This window comes from Drosophila subpulchrella, chromosome 2L (assembly GCF_014743375.2).
Source record: "Drosophila subpulchrella strain 33 F10 #4 breed RU33 chromosome 2L, RU_Dsub_v1.1 Primary Assembly, whole genome shotgun sequence".
In the NCBI taxonomy this organism is placed as follows: domain Eukaryota; kingdom Metazoa; phylum Arthropoda; class Insecta; order Diptera; family Drosophilidae; genus Drosophila; species Drosophila subpulchrella.
In genome coordinates, this window is record NC_050610.1 from 19011772 (window position 1) to 19030391 (window position 18620).

Here is an 18620-nt window from a genome sequence, read left to right on the forward strand (position 1 = left end):
GTGATTATATTGAAAAAAAGGAGCTAGGTCCCAAAACTATAATGGAGAGAGAAAAAACCACAACAAATTATGGTCCACAGAGTTTTCTAAACGTTTTTTCTAGTCTTCGGTATCTCACAGCTTTTATCTGCCCCTTTGTATGTCCTTTTTGTCAAGGACACATATTTTTGGTGTGAAAATGTGGTTAGAAGTCAATAACATAATAAAACGTTGACATTGAAGGTCGCTGAGAAATGGCTGCCATAGGGACATGAAACCGCAAGACGGGTAGGTCCTGGAAATTTATGAAAATTGTCTGGACTGGCGCTCTTGAGAGCAGAACCAAGGAGGGGAAAAACCCATCCAAAATTGAGGTTAAGGGAGTTGCTGCTGGCGAGCAAACTTTCATTGCATAACAATAGGCGCAATGGCGAACCGCAAGCCGCATTTAAATATAAATACCTGCAACCAGAGCCGCAGGCCAAAACCAAATAAAAATAAAAAAAAAAACAGCAGAAAAAATAACAGAAGAACGGGAGGGCAAGTGAAAAGTTTTCTGCGTTTTCTGGCCATGTAATGAAAGTCCAGGCATTTTCCATCCCGTTTTCCTGGAAAAGTGGCTCGTGGTCGCTGGCACGTGAAAGAAAAAGTGCAGGTGGCTCTCATTCCCGCTTCCCTGGTTTTCCACACCCACTGTAGAATAAATAAACTTCAACTTTTTGCCGGCCACAATTTCTGTTTCTGCTTCTTTTTCCCTTTTGGCCGAGTAAAAGAAATATCTAAAATTGCGGCAGTGCGAAAGCGTAAAGCAACAATAACAAACGGCCCAGAAATGGGCTAACGCGAAATAAGCCACAGAAATGGAAATAAGAGCTGAACAATTTCGCTTTTTCTTCCTTGTTTCATATATATGGATGGATAAATTTATATTATTTTCAGCAGTCAAGTGGGTGGAAAAATGCTGTTAAGCTTTAAAAATGTTGGCGGCCCCAAGATGCGAGAGTAATTGAGAACAAATAAATACAAGTGGCCGGAGGAAAAGTCGGGTGAAGTGGGAAAAAGTGGGCAAGATAAAGATAAAAGCAAACAGGCACAGCTGAATAATGTGGGGAATCAAACGAAATATGAGAGCATGGGTAATGAAATGAACGCATTAAAGAAAAAAAATTCTTTTCAAGAAGATAAGAAATAAATCAATGACATTCCGCAAAGAAACTTTTATTTCAATCTCGCACTCAGAGAAAGAAAATGTACACAGAAACATGCAGGTGTTTAAAAGTATGCAACAATTTATTTCAGATTTGAAAGTCACATGAATTAATTTTGAAAGACATTGTTTATTTTCATGGCATACTTTTAGACACCTTATCCTTTAGTTTTTTTTAAAGATATATTTTCTTAACTGATCGGAAATAATACTGTGTCTTAGATTTGTGTCTTAGAAAATGTGAGGTGCTTAAAAGTATGCAACAATTTATTTCGTATTTCAAAATCAGATGATTTCATCGTGAAAGACATTGTCTTTTTTCGTTGCATACTTTTAGACACCTTTTCCTTAGGTTTTCTTCCTTATCTGAGCGGAAAACCAAACTGTGTCTTAGACTTGTGTATTAGAGAATGTGCACAGAAATATACAGGTGTTAAAAATCACATGAATTCATTCTGAAAGACATTAACTTTTTTCATTGCATACTTTTAGACACCTTTTCCTTAGGTTTTCTTAAATGTACTCTCTTATCTGAGCGGAAAACAAAACTGTGTCTTAGATTTCTCAAACAGCTCTTGCCTGACAACTTTTCCAGAACAAATTAAAGTTTTATCTTCCGCTGAGGGGAAATCCTAGAAGCAGTTGTCTTCTAGCTGGGTCACTTAATTCTCTTTCGCTCACAACTTTTTTTTTTTAGTTTTTCCTTCAATCAAATTAAGTCGAGCAACTTCTGGGAGCCACAGATTTATTTGCATGTTTGCTTTCTGCCAGTTTATCCGTTTTCCCATTTTCCTCTCCCATCCTGAAGCTACAGGCTCCGATAAGGCTTACAATTTGCTTGCCATTTGCTTTCCCGCTTTTCCCAACTCACACATATACTTCTTTAAAGATAGACTGGAGCCTGCTGCTCGATTTCATTTTTACGCACACCAATTTCAGTTTTCCTTGGCTTTTCGGGTCCTTTTTTCTTGTATTGCGTTTCTATCTTTTATTTACTCGCTTTTTCGGGCTTATAGTTGGTTCATTGTTGCTCTCTTTTCATTTTTCACATGCCGTCTCTGTCTGTTTTAGGTGGGTGATGATGCTGACATAAATCTCTGATATATTGCCTTGCTGTTGCTGGACCGATAAATTTTCATCTCGACTCTTGACGCTCAGTTTTGTGCAATAAAATCCTTTACTTTTTCCCCGCTTTCTCGTTTTTAAAGCTGCTTGAATTCTAAATCAAATCAAAAGCCTGATGTCCCCTTTTTTTCATTTTTTGAGGGCGAGGGCGTGTCGTCTAGATGGTACAAAAGTCATTATGGAACAAGTGTTGGCCGCTTTCCCAGCGGACACTTGAGCATAATTAATGCCATGCCACGCCCACAGCCCGCCGCCAAAACAGGAAATGGCAACCGGAATAGATCCTCCCGCCCAGGGATTTTCATCTTCCCTTGCCGCCCTATTTTTGAGACTCGACGCAATTGTCGCTTCCAAATTAATTTGTATAATTTTACAGTCTGCATTGGTTGATGAGGAAGATTCAGGAGAAAATTGGGGGACAAAAACGGCGTTCGAGGAAACCGAAACTTATTCCCATGGGCTCCGAAAACCTCGGAGAATTCAAATGAAGTTTGGTGGCACCGAAAAGTAGGCAATTATTTTGTAGGCCAGAAAGGAAAATGAGAAAAAGAGGCTGGGGGAGATAAATAGAAGCAGGTAACAACTCAGGAAACCTGAAAATAAAAGTAATTTAATGCTAAGGATTTGGAGAAATATGGAAAAAATTAAAGGATAATAAAGGTAATCAAAAAATGGAAATGGAAAAAATTTAAGGATAATAATGGTATACAAAACGAGTTTCTTTTTCTTCTGGGTAGTTATTAAAATCAAATATAAGCTCTTATAAGGCATACATATAAAAAGCATTAAAGAGTATTTTTTAACGGAAGCCATTCAAAGTTTATACATATTACAAAGCGGTTTCCGTATATATATTTCGAGCCATTAATCTTTCCAATTAATTACTGAACAGCATTTCAGTATCAATCGATTTCAGCAGATTCTCCGTCGTCCACTTTCAGTGTGATTAATATTTAATAGGAAATGCCAGGCACTTTTAACTATCTCCTGCTGCACTCGACTTACCCTGCCGACCACCTATCAATTGCAATCAAGATGTAAATGCTGTTCCAGGGAAACTCAGTGAGAAAGTGGCGAGTGGCAGAGGGGCAGCGGATAGAAAGTCGATGTTGCAACACTTGATTGACTTTCGCAGCGCATTTATTTTGAAGCCTTCCGGCTGCCGTTGGCCGCAAAGCCAACTTTTCAACGACTTGGCTTAACTTTAAACTGCGCCAATGGCTGAAAATAAAGGAATTCGTGGCTTACACACACTCCTGAAACTTTCGACCGTGCTGAAAGTAAAGTTTCCCACCCAGAAAGCCAGAAACTGTGGAAAGGATGGAGCTAAGTTATTTAGTGCAGGTCTAGGCACCTGACTATCCAAAGAAAACGAGTTCAGCTTTCAGAAAAAAACTAAAAATATATATAACCGCATGGCAATAAAATGTAATTCCCTGAGATTTCTCTTTTGTCTGGCTGCACTACTTGCAATTGCAAATTGATAAATACATTTACTGCGGCAAAATGGAGTAGATTTACAGATCTGTACATTCATCAGATGAGTTGATTATGCACAGAGAAAAATTATATAAACGATACATAATATATGGAGTTATATAAAATATATACCTATTTAGGAAATAAATTGAACTTTAAATTACTTTAGAAACAAAATACTTTAAAAGCTGGTGTCGCTTACAAAACATAAAACATGTACCCAATTTTAATAATTTTAGAGTAAATATATTGGAGAAAAATACCAATTTACCTCTGGATTGCATATTATTACTAAAAAAATATGTATTTGAAATTGTATATATGAATAGCTTTAAAGTTTAAAGTTTTCCTCACTGTAAATAAAACCTACCAGCTTTGTAAAGTGTGAGCACGTTTTACCCTCATGATTTGGTATGCTTCAGCGATTTGTTTCGCTGTGGGCGAGTTACACACTGGTTGAAGGTTTTCCGGCTTTTCCGCAGCGCCCTCGACATTTTCCCTTTTTTCCCGCTGACCTAATTTACGGCGCTTTCGATCGGGGCGCGACACATGTGGCTTAGTTGCTGTTTCCCTGGGTTTTTGCCCAGAGTTCGTATCCCTTATAGGCAAGCTCCTTTATCCTTGGCCCTGCCGTCAATTTTTATTGCTGCGGCTTGGCCTTTTCCCCTCGATTTTCCACCCACCCCCACTTCCCCCTCGGCAGTTGTTTTTGAAGTTTTGCATAGCATAGTTTCGTATTTTCCGGCACTGTCTCGCTCGTTTCTTTGGGGCAAGTTTCGGAGAACATAAATCACTTGAGCATAGTTTTCATTTCAAGTTTTATTTTTGTGGTGTTTTGGTTTTTTCCCCTTCGAGTTCCTAACTAATTGTGTCGGCATGTGTGCTAGGGGATAATTTGTTGCTCTCACTTCGGACTGGCTTTAAATTTATTGTTTGCCCAGAGGAAAGTGTCAAATGCAGACGATTTCCACAATCGGATGATAAATGGTACAGTTTCGCAGCCATTTTACTCGACAGTGCAATTCCCATACAAACTGCACTTTTCCCACTAATTATGTTTGGTCATTATTAACCCCGATGTCGAGTCAACAGGGAAAGTCATCCTTGACGTTCGAGAAAGGGAAAGGAAAAGCGAGGGGGCAGTGAAAAAATAACCAAGGTGAGAATAAATTTCACTCACTTAAGCAAATTTGACAGACAGGTTTTCCATTAGCAAACATGCTTTTGTCATTTGCGCAAATTAATGCATGACAGGTGGGGGGAGGGGGGCGGAGGACCAGGGGCGTGGCAAATGGGGTATATAAAAAGCAGATGCTGCTTATTTAGGTATTCACTTGGGCAGCTCTTAGGAAAGGTCAACTGTATGTGCTAACCTCGCTCTTGTATAATTTATTATCTCGGGAAAGGAAAACGCAGTTTAAATGCAATATCAGGCAAGTTGAAGAAAAGAGGAAATTATTTTTGTACAATTTACAATAAATTGGTAAGTGTCCATTATAATTAATAGAACTGTGACAGATTACGAAGAACTAAGGGTTTATTTAATTATTTTTATGTCTTTTACTGAGTCTAAAAATAAGTTTACTGACTCAAAATAAAGTAAAAACTTGCAATATCATTTCAAAGTTTTCAGTTGATTGACTTGAAAATATTTTTGGAAAACTCATATCTTGATTAAATATCCCTTTCAACTGAAACCCACCAATCAACCCCCACCATAAACCCATTTCCTAATAAGTCGCAGACTTTGATTTCGGTTCTGCTGCCCACATTAGACATTCAATTATCAATCAACCATAAACCATAATTGAAAGATCAAACGCTCAGCACACATGCCAAATGCACACACACACCAAGGCGGAAGAAAAACCGTGTGTGTGCTTGTGTGTGTGAGGGGTAGAATTGGGGCTTTTCCAGCTTGCCACATTTGTCGCAACTGATAAAAGTCGCACACAAAAAGGAAAAACTGAGCGAAGGCGTAAGCGAAAAATGTGCAGAGCGTAAATAAATTACAACAATAATGACGCCAAACATGATAACAACAAATGGCAATAGGGGGCTAATGGGGGGATTTCCAGGGGCGGAACGAGAGGGGGGCGAACTATGGCTTAGAGCTGCTGGGGACAGGCGATTGTTATTGATCATCGCAATATTTTTCGCATTAAGCAGACGCAAGTCAAGCCAAACATATGCAGCAGTCACTGACGGAATCGCAGGATGGCTAAAAATAAATAAAAAGGGGTTAACGAAAGCAGGGAAGTACTCCTAAACAGGGCAATAATTTTCTAAAAGTTATGTACTCTTCTTTTTCATTATATACTCATCTAAAAATTAGCAGTATATTTCGTAGAGGTAGATATTTATTTATACCAAGCATCATATCATAAAGTAAAATAAATAAGTATAAGTTCCCTCAAAATAAATAAAACAAAAAATTAAGCTTTGTTTTAATATTATAATATAAAATAAATAGGATAAGTTCCCTAAAAATAGATAAAACAAAAAATTAAGCTTTGTTTTGATATTATAAAATTATAAATGAAATACCTAGGGTAGGTTTGCTCAAAATAGTTAGTTTTTAGAAAAATTTCCTTAAGTTACTCATACTCTTATTGAAAACTATTTTTATAAAGAATAGCTAAGCCATATTTTTCCTCAGTGCCCAGTTGATTGTCGTGGCTTTTTATCCTTCTGACTTGTTTACGCAAAAAGCCCAGGGCCACAGGCTGAAGAAAAGGATAACGTTGTGAGGGCAGCCATTCAAAGTCCTGAAAGTCCTAAGCCATTAAAGCATATTAGTTTTCCACGCACGCCATATTGTGCATGTATGCGTGTATCTGTGTGCGTATCTTCGTCTCGTCCTTGTATTTGTATTTATTTTTCGGGGCATTTTTGTTTACGCCCGACTGCACAATAAAAGTTTTTAAAAAGGGATTGACATTGTTGTTGCTGGCTCCGCTTCTTGTAGTTGACGCCATTTTGGATTTGCATTGCCATTTGTCGGCTCTTTTTGTTGCTGCTTGGCTTTTGCGGTTTTTACGACACGAAAACCCGTTTAACATGCAACAGTTTTGCACGCTAAGCGGCTCACATCGCGTATACGCAATATATTTCGGAGCTTACACTAAATCAAATTAAATGGTTCGGAGCAAGAGAAGAATGCCAGTTAAAGTGTGTAAGAGCTAAGAAAATAAAGGAATATTTTTATATCCAAAATTTTTGAGTTAAAGCACTAAGTGTTTTAATAATCAAATTAATGTGAAAGGAATTTATTTAATACAAATCACATTTTAACCTCTCAGAATTCTCTTAGTAAATTATAATTACCAAAACTTAATAGAAAAGTTTCCCTTTAAGATCATCATTGTAGTTGCCTAGCACCCGAAATTAATTCCCATTATATACACGCGACATTAACCCTGGGGTATTCAACTAAATAAGCAATCATTCCCAGTTTCCCACATTTCTGGGCCATTGAACCTTAATTAACTAATTAATATTGGCCTGTTTTGCCAGCAGTTTCCGTGCTCCATTCATTCCTTTCATCATTTGCTGAGTAATATTTTTGGTGGGAATTTAAATAAAGATTTGAGGGACTTATCTCACCCACTTCAACTATCCAAACAAAGGAACCCAAATAAAAAAGATAAATAAAGAAAAGGCAGCGAAAGAAATGCAATTTATTTTCGTAATAAAAATGCATTTTTATTACAAAATCATAGCCATGAAATCTAGTGCACGGAGCCATCGGATTTATGTGGCATTCATTATGCTGCCGGCGGTCCCTGTTTTCCATCTATATGTTTGCAGATATATGTTTGTATATAGGTGCGGATAAAATAAGAGAGGCAAAAGCTTGTTCTGGCCTGGCCAAAAAATGTGTATTAAGCTATTTGCATTTGGTTTCATTTTTCCGTTTGTTTGCATGGTTGCCAGTTTGTTTTTGTGTGCAGCTGCTGCACCTGCAACAACGCAACGTGGCTCGCAATTTATGTATAAAATATAGAGCGCCAATAAATGCGATAAACTGACCCGCGGGCGCGTTTTCCTCGGTATTCCCCATTCCCCACAAAATTTCCCATCGAATTTTATCCATTTAACCATGGCTATAGGCACATCTCCTGTTCGTTTTTTGCTTTTTTTTTTGCCGTGGTGTGTTTGCATTTAATCCCCATGACCCATAATAATTTGTGCAAATTTATTTGCGAGTGCTTAGTGCCAGGGAATGGAGGTGGCTTTCCATCTGGCCACTGGCAGATATCGTGTAAATAAAACAAATTGCCATAAATAACCCTGCTGGCTGCCATAAATCTCGGTTAAATGGACATTTTTGCATCTTCAAATCGTCGAGTGGCGAAGGACACGAGGATACGCAGGCAACAAGATACAGGACACTGAGTGAAATACATCTCTGCTGGTACTTCAAATCAGCAGAATGATAAAATGCCTCTAGACAAGCAAATGACACGAATGGGGCGTCTCGTTCGTGTTGGGAAAAAAGCCAAGGTCGAGCCCAGGCTGAACTTAAAATAGTTAACCAGGATCATATTCCTTTTGTCTTATCTGTAGGAAAAGTTTTGAAAACATTTATTTGTGTTGATTTTATTTCTAACTGAATCTGGAGAATGAATAAATGTTAGTTTTGTACTTAAAATAAAAGAAGAATTTTCAATCCTACCCAAACATTTATACTTTCCCTTGTCTTTGCTGCTCCTTTAAAATCTCCAAGTAATCCCCTCTATCGCAACCGTTTAGGACCATTTAATCCCCCCCACTTAAGTCCTGTCATAACATTGTCAAACCATCGATATGCACATAAAATGCACTTAGCAATCAAATTCAAATTCCGGATCATATATTAAACAAATCCGATTTGGTTAACGTGCATTCAAGCGCACTTTCAATACGCTCCCCGATTTCCCTTGATCTTTGATCCGGTACTAACGATATGCGAATTCAATTTGAAAATAATAAAAATATCTATTCAAGTCAGACGCAGCTTCTTCTCCTTTTTTTTTTCCTGCAACCGACTATGATTCCTGATTATGATTATGACTTCAGTGAGTGGAGTGGGCGGAGAACTCCACCCAGACTCCTTTCCATCCTGGCTGTGTTTTGATGTCGTTACCAGACATTGAACCGCATTAAACTATGCATAAATACACATTGCGTTGACGATGTCGACACATATGGAACCTCCATACTACCCATACTCTAGGGAAAAATGGAAGAGTGTACTGGGAAATGGGGGCGTTGGGGGACTGAGAGTTAGCGAGGTGCCAGAGGCGTTGGGCAAATGCAATTTGATGCAGACATTACGACTACATGACGATTTTATCGTCGAGTGTAGTGCACAGACATAAACATATATCTACATATGGCTTACGCAGGAGGGGATTCCCCGTCCGCAATCACCCACACACTCACACTCGCACACAGACGGGGGCATTACCACACACGCACACACTTGCACCACGTTGAGTGGAAAGAATCTTGCACTCGCCGTGCCTTCGATGATGCTCTTAAATATTTGCATAAAAAACTACGTTCGCTGCTAGTCGTGGGATATGGTAAATGGTGTAGAAGTTTTACCACCCCCTGTACTTCCCAACTACCATTAACCACAACGGAAAAGAAGAAGATGTTGCTGCAACAATAATAATAACAAACACGCTCCATAATCAACACGTACTTAAGTCCTGCCACCATTCTGGCCAGGATTTACCATGGATACACTCCACAGACTCACATGGCGCAGATTTTGCAGTTTTCGAGTAAAGTTCTTAAAGGAGCAGGGACTTATAGATGAAAAACACAGTAAAGTGCAGTATCTGTTGAGTATATATTTTTTGTAAGCCACATAATTTAATTTTAAGTGAAAATTCCATAAACAATTTGTATATTCATTTAACACATCATCGAAGACCCTTATCAATAACTCTTATCTGATGTTAAAATATTTTAATAAATGAAATCAGTAAAAATGTAAATTTCATTCATGGTATAATTGAAGTGTCGAGTGGTCTCGGTACAACTCTTTTATACATTTTTAAATACTCAATAAGAAATACTTATTTTGTGTTCCACAATATCATTGATTAAATTCTCTTTTCACATTTAGAAGCCTCCAAAAAATACTAAATAAAATACAAATAAATTAAAAAAATAAATTGCATGTTCAATGAATTATCAAACGAAGTTTGGCAATATTTCGCCTAATATTTTGTTTTCTTTTTGCTGTTCCCTCGGACAATTTAAATCATTTGAATTGCCAAACGGACGACAGCGTTTTGATTTGCCTTCGAGAGCACACTTCATTTTAGCAATCAACGCATGCAAATTGCCGAGGCACCCGAGAGCAATATTTCATTTCAATAAACAATAAACAATTTGCCGCAGCGAGTAATATAAATAAATGCCAGGGTGTAGTCCGATTTCCAGAGCCATCATCAATAACCAGACTTGACTCGGACCGAATCGAATGTCCAGAGCAGGGGGCAGCTAGGATTCTATTGCCACTCGATAAGCGAGGCTAAAACAATTGATTATTGTGTGTCGTAAGCACACACTTTGCACCCGAGCCCAGGGAAATTCCGATGGAAACGTGAAGAAAACCTATCGAAGCCCGAACCAAACTGTCAGTTGCACATACGCCGAGAGCAAATTTAAATGTTAATCAAATGCCGCTACTGAGGAATATACATAAGTACAATATGGGCGGTGAAACCTCGATCCGAAAAAGATGAAACCGAAAATACGAGAATCGAAGGAAAATTTCGCATGCATGCACAGGAAAATGAGTTTGATGTGGGGAGGCTTGAGGATGAGCGGTTCGCAAATGTAATTGACAGTTCAAGTGACACGCGGAGCGACGGGGAAAGGTAAAGGATTCTTCTCGTTCCAATAAAAGGAAATCCACAATAAAAATTCACGCCAACACATCCACTGTCCGCCTTTTCAAAAATGCAAAATGCGCGCCACAAACAATTTTTAATTAAAAAATAAAAGACGAGTGGAGAGAAACTGGGACAATTTTTGTATTTCTCATTTTGTTCGGGCTGTTGGGATGCATTAAAATTAATGTCATTTTTCAGCAATTTTTCAGTAACTTTTTTACCCAAGCCCATCTCACTTTTCAGTTTTTCCTGTGCTCCCATATGTTTCAGCTTGGCTGAACCTGTGCAAAATTTTCAAAGTATTCCTTTTTTCAGGCCGTTCTTTTAGTTTGGCCATTTTTGCGGTTGAATCGTCCAGGCAACGGCATCATAATAAAAGGCTAAGCGAATGATTGAGATACGAGCGTGATAAAAAATACGATACCGAAATTATTTAAGCATGATAATGCGTTTTGTTTATTGAACGAGTATTATCTTGTCGTTAAGTCTTATTTTGGCTTTAAAGTAACTCAGAATACACATTATTAAGATTTTGTGAACCGACTTAGGCGTTCTCCCTCATGAAACGGAAAAAAACATCATCCTTGGCATCATCGATGCAAATGAGACGACCCCATACAACTCCCTTGCGCTCCAGATCCCCGATTTTCTTCACAACACGTTGTTTTATATCACGAAAATTCTTGAGATCAAATCTCGAGTTCCAATCAAACGATTCACTGAGAGGATTTTGTTTTAAAAATAAATTTTTAAGGAAAATTTGGTTTTTCTTATACTCACAACATTCTGATAGTTTTTGGTAAAAGTAAAGTAAAAATTGAAAGTTAGATGTTTCTTTGTAGAGGTTTGGGGGTAAACTGAATAATTCCTAGGGAAGGGCAAACGATACTAAGGAATCTAACGTCAAGGCCTACTTTGTTTATATGAAGTGGGATATATTTAAAAAAATCGCTTGTATTTTTGGAATAATAACTTTGATGCCGTAAAGCCTAAGGGAGTAAAATACGATATTCCCATATATCCCTTTTTCCAGCTACTCGTAATTCATTGTTAGCTGCATCATTATTTACCCTTTAATTGCAACAATTTCCTGATTTGATGCCCAGTGAAAGGGCGAAACTGCCGCGCAAGCTTTTCCCCGCTTTCTCCACTTTTTCCAGCGATTTTTCCGACTTACCCCGAGCGATGTGTGGGCGGTCATAAAAGCATTCATGCCACATAAAGTGAGCCGCAGTGGCAACAATGACGGCCTCGTGCACCAAGAGACGAGTGCTCCGGCCATATGATGTTACACTTTTATGTTCACCATCGCCAAAAAAACAAGCCCCACCAGGAACAGGGAAAAAAAAAGGAAAATCATACCCATCATCGCTGTTACCAGTTGCCCGCCGCCAGTCAAATCAATTGGCTGCAAATAAAACACAAACATAGTGAGCGGAAAAGACTCTGCAAATACAAATAAATCGCAGCATTTCCGCAGCGGTCATGCTCTCCCGCTTTTATGATTATTATATAAATTTTCCCTTGAAATGTCATAAAAAGCCAGCGCAAATAAAAAGCATCGTGGAGTGGTCTCATCTTTCTCCTCACCGTTTTTTTCTTCCTTTTTTTGCTTCTGATGATGTAGCAGGAAAATGCGCACGTCACGTGGTGGGAGACGTGGAAAAATTTGGCTGGGGAAATCAGAATGTTAGACACATGTCCCGTCTCTGGGCCGATATTCAAATTTCGGTTCGCTGGACGAGCGTTGCCCAACTTATTAAGTTGTTAAGGCATGATTTGTGGCCTTCGCACGGATCCCATACCCAATTTGGCCCCGTATAAAGTGTAAATCCGAGTGCTGCCGTGTGCTTAGTAGATTTTCTCAGTCGGCAGTTTATCCCTGCAGCTTATGAATTATGAAAGTTCCTTTTTTCGGTGGGTTGTGCGGGCATCAGTGTGTTGGCCACGCGTGTTGGCCATAAACGCCCCGCTTTATGGGCCGCAGAGCCGGGCAAATTGAAAGTGAAAAGTTAAGTTGAGCTGTGCCGAGAGTGGCCGGAGGGAAAAGCCCCATTGGGGTCGCGTTATGGGGCTTGAAAGTAAGGCCATCGCAGTGCGAGCGAAGCTGGAAAGTGGGGCGAATGTATTGGAAAAGTGCGGCAATTACCCACTTTCAAAGTAAGCTTAATAAATCACTGGAACGAGTTTAGTTTAAAGTTCTCACTTATGGTTTTAGTGCAATTTGCTTTTTACCAGTGAGTTATTAGAAATATATTTTTCGTATTTAATTTAAAGCTAAACTTATCTCAATTTATATAAATTTTAAGCTTTAAACGGGGCTAGTAGGAATAATAATATAAATGCAACATTTATTCCTCTCAGGGATTTCATTACATAAAATGAAAATGAAATCTATCCTTGAAAATGTTTCTCTTTGTCTCTCCCAGCTTGATTTTTCAATTTGTAAATTACTTTTATGCAGCAGTATATTTGTGCCGCTTTTTTACTCAGTCATTTTCTTGGGGGTTTTCCCTTCCAATTCATTAGAGCTGCTCTGGTAGCTGGAGGAAAATGTTAATGATTTCCGTAAACATGACCAAACAAGTAACGAGGCGTTGGGCGACAGAAAGCTCGTTGATTTTTGTTTTTTATGGCTCACTTAAAAGGAAGCGGAAATAGTGAAAAGGAGAGAGGGAGCGTCGGAAAAGCGGACGGCGAATTTTTAACGTGTTAATGCCAAGGCGGCTGCTAACAAGTAGACAAACAAAGCGGGCAAAAAAGAGGAAATAGCACGAAAAAGTGACGGCCAATGGAAGGGGATGACAAAATAAAGGGCCAGAAGGGCGGAGGTCCAGATGAGAAATGAAATCAACGCCGTTATTACTTGTTGTTTTTCCCCACCGCTTTCCCCGATAGACATTTCCACCCTCTGACTGTTTTTTTTGGCAACTTCTTTCACAGCAATTGCTCCTTGCTGTTTTTCCCTCTGGCCATTCCATTTGTGTGTATGTGGGTGCTTTCCACAAATGAAATTTAATTGCAAAAATAATAAAAACAAAGATAGAACAACTTCATTTGCATTGCGGATACAAAGGAATACATACAAATGACTCGGGAATGTTTTTGGCTTGGCGTAGAGGCAATAATGTGGTTTTGATTTTATTTCGTGAGGTGGAAGGGCGGAATTGAGATCAAAGTAATTTAAAAACCCCTTTAATATCTAAACCTTTTATTTGTTTAGGAAAAACCTTACAAAAATAAATTTTACTTATGAAATCCTTTTTACTATATACCTTGCAAATTGAAAACATAAGCAGTAGATTTATGAAATTAATCACTGTTAATCTAAAATTAAATATAGCTTATTTATATAAGTTAAATGATTTAATTTTGGGCATTATAAAACAATCACATCTCCTAAATAATTGCTATTGTCCAAAGCAAATAGCTGCAATTCAAACGCAATTTAAATATTCCAATCTACGCAATCTCCTAAACTGTTTAGCTCCATTTCTAATTTTCTCCAACCACTAAAAACACTAACTGACCCACATAATACGCAATTCAATTAGCCAACTGATTATATTTTAATTGGCCACCATTAAATAACGAAAACACTGGAACAGCAAAACAGAACTCCGCCATGTGAGCATCCAATTCGCAAATATTGCAAAAATGCCCGTTGGCACATTGTTGGCCATGCTCACGTGGGCCACTTCAAAGAGAAGTTGGCAAAGCAGCGCATTACGCATACGCCCCGTTAGCCAGCACCGAGTAATTTGGCCAAAGGCCAAATAAGTGCCAGAAACGGCAAAGGGCGCAAAACATATTTGAAGCAGCAAACAATTTTCAAATTAGTGGAGAATTGTAAAAATAAAACACCCGCCAACCGCAAACAGCAGAAACTCAATGCGTTTTAGACATTTATGGAATTTTTTTTGTTGGCAAATATGTGAAATATCTAAATATCTAGAGCTAAAAAAATTGTTAGTTTATTTTGCCTGTTTATACATTTCCTGTGTGGTTTTTGGTTGCTTGCTGAGTGAAAATAAAACGTTGGTTATAAAATTTTATGTCGATTGAAATGTACGCGAAAGCATATTTTCCTTTATGGCTCCATTTTATTTACCTACTGCTGGATCCTTTTGGGTCCTAGCAGCCTGCATTTCCGCATTGCGCGCCAAGGACATTATTCATTGTCCCCCTCCCCATTTCTTTGGGGGCCACTTGAGAGTGCAAGAGCAGATAATAATTCTTACATGTCGCAGCAAGTTGCTATTCCTGGTCCTTTAACTTGGTCCCCCGCCCTGTGAGTTCCCATTGCTTTTCCCTATCTCATGTTTTTTCTTGTTAGCCCAGTGCCTTTGTCTTTTGGCGTCTTTTGTCTTTCACTTATGCATGTGCGTTGGCCCAGCTTCCGTTTTCTGCGATTTCCCCCTCACTGTGCTGGTTGCACTTAGAGAAAAGCGGTACCTACTAGAAATTATTGATACAAAATCCTTATATTTCATCTTTAAAGCTTTTCCTTACTTTGTTGAAGTATAATTCTGAATATAAAAATTGATTTAAATTTGTTATATAACCCATAAAACTTGGAATTATTTGTTTTAAGTTAAAAAAAAGAATATTGTATAAAATAATGTTCAACATAATACTGAACGACTTGATCCGAGATAATATTAATGCAATAATTGGTTCTGTTAACTAGATTAGCTAACATTTGTATTGTAAGCCAATTTGATTATTGGATCTTAGGACTTTAGGAAAATAATTCTATAAGTTCCATCCTTTACAATGGTGGTTAGTATCTTAAAAATTGACGAAATGCATGTTATATATTTTGGATTTCATATTTTTTCTTGTATTTTTTAAAGCCTGTTCACCACATACAATTTTTTGTGAGTAGAGGTGAACAGATTACTTATATGTCCCTAAATTGTGAACGACTTAAGATATGACGAGACCTTAAATGCGAATCTGTAGAAGGACATCTAAGCAATTTATGAGTACAAACTCTCGAAGATATCTTTATTCAAAACATTAAATGTTATTGTTTTCAATCCGCGATTTTACAAATACCGCACGTTAGGATCAAAAACTGAGTATGCAGATATCTATATAAACATGTTTGAATGCCTGACGAGCAGTATTATTTTCAACATATTTTTCTCAGTGTTTTCGACAGGGTCTTTATGACGAGTCAGGCCTGCCACATGAGCCCCCGAGGCATTTGGCAAGCGGGACAACGACAACGATGTCCCATAAAGTGCGAAAACTTAGGAGCAGTCAAAGCTCAAGATGTAGCTGGCCCAGAAGTTGAGGCTAAAACTGAGTCTGCAGCGCTGCTCCTCTAATACTTTGATAATCCTTGGCTCCAGTCGAACTCACAGAGACACAAGCACAATAACTTTTGATACGCCGGAATTCCCTTTCCCCGAAAATCGTCCTGCGATGTAGACAGCCATTCAACTTTGTTACTCGAGCTTTATCGCAGTTTCGCATGTGTTTGTCTCTATATCTCTCTCTGTGCGTGTGTGTGCTGGCAAATTATATAAGAATGATAATATTGTATAACACATCGGATCCCGATCCCCACCCCCTATAGGACCCTATGTTTGGCACAATGGCAACTGTGGCTCCCTGCCAATTCACTTTGTCTAGTTTCAATTTCAATTTGATTTCGTGCCACTCGTTGGCATCATTTTGATTTGCTTATTTGTCCGACTCTTGTTTATTTCACATACCCCGCTCTTTAGATATATCTTTCGGTTTTCTCGTTAGGAACTTGTAAAATTGATCACTATGCTGGGAGGACTTTCTTATCAAGCCAATGAGTAGACATGTTGTACATTGTACTCCTGCTCTTTGGGGCTATTAAATTTGCAGTTTTCGGGGATTTAAGTGTACTGTGGTGTTGTAAAACTTTAAAGATACGACTAGGGAATATCCTAAGTTCTGAGCATAAACAAATGTGCTGATTTAGATAAAGCTGTTGCTGTCGTTGCAAATGTTTTTGAAAACTCAACAAATACAAGACCTTTGTTGAAAAAAATATTATTGTATTTTAATATTATACAAAGAAATATCAAATTTCCGAGACTTAAAATAATAATAAAGATAAATGATGAATCCTTTGATAAAATTTTTGTTGTTTTTATTATTTTTTCAATTTTATATTGCTTGCATCAGTTTTCCGCCATTTTCCCATATTTAAATCCTAGGGTATTATTTCCTGTTGCTGCTTTTGCATTTTCAACGAGCAGCGGGGGTGTTGGAGAACAACCGCAACAGCCGCTCCCAACCGCAATCGCTTTTTCATGCCAAGCCAACACTTTCGTCCCAAAAACAGCAGGAGGGAATTAAGCCAGATAGACAGGGAAAGAGCCATGTATTCGGATAGGGATGGGTAGAATTTGTATCGCTGCATAAAGGCCAAAGCCCAGCAGAGCTTTCATAATTACAAATTGATAACTATTTGAACGTTAATCAGTTATGGGAGATCTAGGCCCGGCTGCATCGACGAAACGTGGGGAAACACATTGCAAATTTCACCGGAAGTGCACAATTTGTGCTTTATTTGTTAGATCAATAGGCCACTGATAGATATGAGCTAAGCCCATACAGTGGTGTTTATGCAGATGCCTAGCAAACTGAGAGTTAACAGCACAAATACGTTGATTTTTAAGTGAGTTGACTTTCACGTAACACTCTCTAATAAACTTATAGTTTTGCTTATCAGTTTTGCTTATCAAATTAATAACTAGGAGTTTATATATTTTATTTTAAGTCACTTCAAACTACTGTCATAATTTTTAGAATATAATACAAGTTGACTGCTGTTTACTCAATACTAAATATATATAAATATAAATATATAAAATATATTTTTAATACTTCCTTTTAAAAAAAATGATGAAGTTCTTCGAATTAAAGACTTAAATATCTTAGTGCTCAAATTGTACTTTAAAAAAAAATAGGAGCTCAGCAGTGCTTTGACATATGCAACTACAGTTTACGGATAAGTCGAATTAAATAAATTCATAAGCACTTTGTGTAATTTGTGGGACTGAAATCCGAAATTTCTGATTTAAAGAGGATTATAATCAATGGCAAAAGTCAACAATCAAACAATATTAGCAATTTTTAAAATTTTGTTAAATTTATAAAGAAAATATTAAGTGGGATAAGAAAGTAAGCGATTATATATGACTTCATTTTGTATGGTCAAAATCCTTTCTTTTCTTTTCGATTTCCATGCCTGCTGTTTAAAGATTCAATGCGATTAAAGAGATTTCATTTGCAATATTTTCGATGGATAGGCACACACACAGAAAAGCCAAACAAGGCCAGATAGTCTCGTTAGACAAGCAGGGGCGATTTGCGCCCATTGGGCTCATAAATTTAATTGATAATATTGTTGACAGGCGTGGAGTGTTTGATGGTTGAGGCTTAGCCGGCGCCAAAAGCCGGGCACAAATATTTGCTTATTTGCGGGGCAAACATCGCCCGATATAGCCACGTCGGCCGATGTCTGTTTGCCCATTAAACATTTGCGTTTGACTTATAAATATTTTATCGCACTGCAGTTGCAAATTTATGTTTAATGCGATGCCACATGTATGAATGTCTGAATACCCCTCGAAATCCACTCAAATTATGCACAACGCATGCAGAGAGCTCGGCCCAAGAGCCTCCGGCCAGAAGAGGAAGCACAAGTGGGCGGTGTTTTGGGGGCGTGTCGGCCAAAGAAGCAGAAGAAGAAGAAGCAGCTGTATAACTTTACATAGACAATTATTTACAAGTGCGCAGTTAGGAAGCCAAAACCGAAATGGTGGTGAAAAGGACAGGTGCTTTCGGTCGAAACTTTTCACACTCAGGAAAACCATTAAAAAACAATTATTTTAAGGGGTGTACTCTTATGAAAACCAGTAAGGGTAAGAGTCCCTTAAAAT

The 18620-nt window shown here is 38.1% G+C and overlaps 2 protein-coding genes across 3 annotated transcripts in view; both read right to left on the reverse strand.

Annotated features, from left to right (window-relative positions):
• The window catches only part of LOC119546231, a 131013-nt gene that overhangs the window by 99492 nt on the left and 12901 nt on the right, over positions 1 to 18620 (reverse strand). The window lies entirely within an intron of this gene.
• On the reverse strand, positions 11103 to 11563 carry LOC119546235. Its single transcript, XM_037852381.1, has 2 exons — positions 11467 to 11563; positions 11103 to 11405 (listed from the first exon to the last, which is right to left on the reverse strand). Exons 1-2 carry the CDS (start codon positions 11469 to 11471, stop codon positions 11231 to 11233), a joined length of 180 nt encoding a protein of 59 aa, XP_037708309.1. The 5' UTR covers positions 11472 to 11563; the 3' UTR covers positions 11103 to 11230.